Source organism: Octopus bimaculoides, chromosome 11 (genome assembly GCF_001194135.2).
Source record: "Octopus bimaculoides isolate UCB-OBI-ISO-001 chromosome 11, ASM119413v2, whole genome shotgun sequence".
In the NCBI taxonomy this organism is placed as follows: domain Eukaryota; kingdom Metazoa; phylum Mollusca; class Cephalopoda; order Octopoda; family Octopodidae; genus Octopus; species Octopus bimaculoides.
In genome coordinates this window covers 64,266,045-64,268,798 of record NC_068991.1, presented here as the reverse complement: position 1 = coordinate 64,268,798, position 2,754 = coordinate 64,266,045, and the positions used below count along the sequence as shown (strand labels likewise).

Genomic DNA, 2,754 nt, shown 5'->3' with positions numbered 1-2,754 from the left:
GTGTATAGAGGAATATATTATTTTGCTTAAAAGAGTTCCAACACTGTCTGTTTTTTATGTTTTATTTATATTCCTGCAGAACTAATGTGGGGTATAGAATATGGAATATACAATATATAATATGATATACAATATACAATATAAAATAAAATAAAATAAAAATGGATGGCACCATGAAAGAAAGTATTGAATGTAGATGAAATATTGAGTGTTCAATATAAAGGATCAAATATATAAATATATAAATATAAATATATATATATATATATATATATATATATATATGCATGTGTGTGTGTGTGTGTGTGTATGTGTGTGTGTGTGTGTGTGTGTGTGTGTATACAGCCATATATTCATAGTTAAATATCAAACCAACTGAGAAAAATAAGAAACAATACAAATATATCAGACACAGAAGCCATCATATTTGTTTTAGGAAACTTATAAAATATTCTATAATAATTGATAAAGTTACTGTGAATGAATTGTATTTACAATTTGAAAAATTTTGCAAAATACATTACTCTGATTGAGGTGAAGATGAATAGTCATAATTCAACGAAGAATCTGGAAAATCGCAGTAAACTTTAAATGCACTATGGCCTTCGGCGCAAAACGACGTGTTCTTTTACAAACTTTCAGTTCATGTGTTCAAACCTGTGATCTTGTCGAGACCTCGGAGCACGCTAACACACAAGCACATACACACAAACATGCCTATATAGAATCACAAAGCTACACAGCCTATTACCCCAGGATGGTATGCATGTTGCAGATAGGTTTCAGGTGCGTCACCAAAAGCAGTAAGAGTAAAATGTTAACAGTGTGAGCGTTTATATACATGCATACTTACGCACGTATGTATAAGTGTATGTATTCATATATACATACTTATGTACGGAGATATATATGTATGCATGTTTGAATGTATGCATATATGTATGCATGCATGTATGTATGTATGTATGTATGTATGTATGTATGTATGTATGAATTTCGGTATATTTAAGCCTGGACTATTGCAGGATATTTCACGGCACGCTATACAAGCTCGTCTGCTTACGGTTTAGATATTTAAATCTTATGTTTGTTGTTCATCCTGCAAATGACGCAGCAGTACACCATACTTCTATGTCTATAACTGTATGAATGTATGCGTATAATTAGCTCTCTCTCTTCTTCTCTCAGTATATATTTGTGCATGTGCATGTGTTCATGCATATGTGTCCGTGCCTAAGTATGTGCATGTGTAAGTATGTATGTATATATTTATGACTTTAAGATTATTTGTTGTAAAGAAATAACTACAATACAAAATGATAAATGAGTAAACAACTTTATCGTTGATAAACTTAGCATTTATACTTCGTCTTTAGAAGTGTCGATAAAATATATAGTAATTTCAAATATTTGTATGTCTTCTGTATATTATATACTGTTTGAAGTATATTCATTTATTTAATTTTGTATATATATATATATTAAGTATTTAAAAAAAAACACAGAAACATGTAATATTGATTTTTCTAATCTTAATGTCTGAATTAGTTTCTTGTATAAAAACATGTCATTAATTTATATTCTCCAAATTATTAAATATAGAAATAATTAATTTTGCAATTTTGCACTGTAAACATTTAAGTGTTCATAGCGAGGAATAAATTTCTATTTTTAACATCGTATTGTCGTTCTTGCTATAAATTCTTATTTTTATCTCTATGTTAATATTAAAACGTAACACTATATAACTGTTCTTATGTTCAAAATAACCAACGTGGCCAGAAAAAATATCAGGTATTTGTTGTTTGTTAACTAAACCACCTGAAACGAAAATTCCTCATTATATGGCACTCCATCGCCAGATGTCTGAAGAGAACTAAGATTTATTCGTATTTTAAAAGCGGTAAAAAAAAAAAGAAAACTTTGCATCGGACGAAAAGATTTCCCCAAAGCAAAAAGAGATATGTTAAAACACCACGAGAAAATATTTTTCGTTCTAATTCAAATAAAGTTGGAAAGGTTTAAAATAAATAATAAAACAACAGTCGAATATTTCTAACTATCCAATACATCTTCAATGTAAAAAAATATGGATTGAGCAGAAATTAAACTTCAAAACCAATTTTTTCTTCTATTTCTGAAATAATAATTTTATTTTCTTCTAGGAAATGGCACAATCGAATATCCCGAATTTGTGGAGATGATGGCGAGACAGATGGGTCCACCAGACGCAGAGAGGGAAATGAAAGAAGCTTTCCGTGTGTTCGATAAAGATGGCAATGGACTTATAACAGCTGCCGAACTGCGTCAAGTCATGGTTAATTTCTCGGATGAAAAGCTGACCGAAGGAGAACTAGAAGATATGATAAAAGAGGCAGATTTGGATGGCGATGGGATGGTCAGTTATGAAGGTAAGCCTTAATAATTATATTTACTGACGTGTCTTAACGCTTACAGGCATTGTTAGGAGATTAAAAGAAATATAATGTGAGCACAGGCATCAAGAATACCGATTTGACATGATTTGTGTATTTAACTACCCATATATCAGTCACCTCCGTCCCATTCTTCTTCGCACTCTCAATATCCAAATGCATATTCTTTCAGTTTCCGTCTACCAAATCCACTCACAAGGCTTTGGTGGGCCCGAGGCCATAGTAGTTTACACTTGCCCAAGGTGCCACGCAGTGAGACTGAACCCGGAACCATCTGGTTGGTAGGCAAGCTACTTACCACATAGCCAGTCCTATATAT

The 2,754-nt window shown here is 31.7% G+C and overlaps 1 protein-coding gene across 1 annotated transcript in view; it reads left to right on the top strand.

Moving 5' to 3' along the window:
- The window catches only part of LOC106883843 (squidulin), a 195,676-nt gene that overhangs the window by 183,177 nt on the left and 9,745 nt on the right, over window positions 1–2,754 (top strand). The window contains exon 4 of the mRNA XM_052971897.1: window positions 2,166–2,411. Coding sequence (XP_052827857.1) covers window positions 2,166–2,411 — 246 coding nt within the window. The remainder of the gene's footprint in view (window positions 1–2,165; window positions 2,412–2,754) is intronic.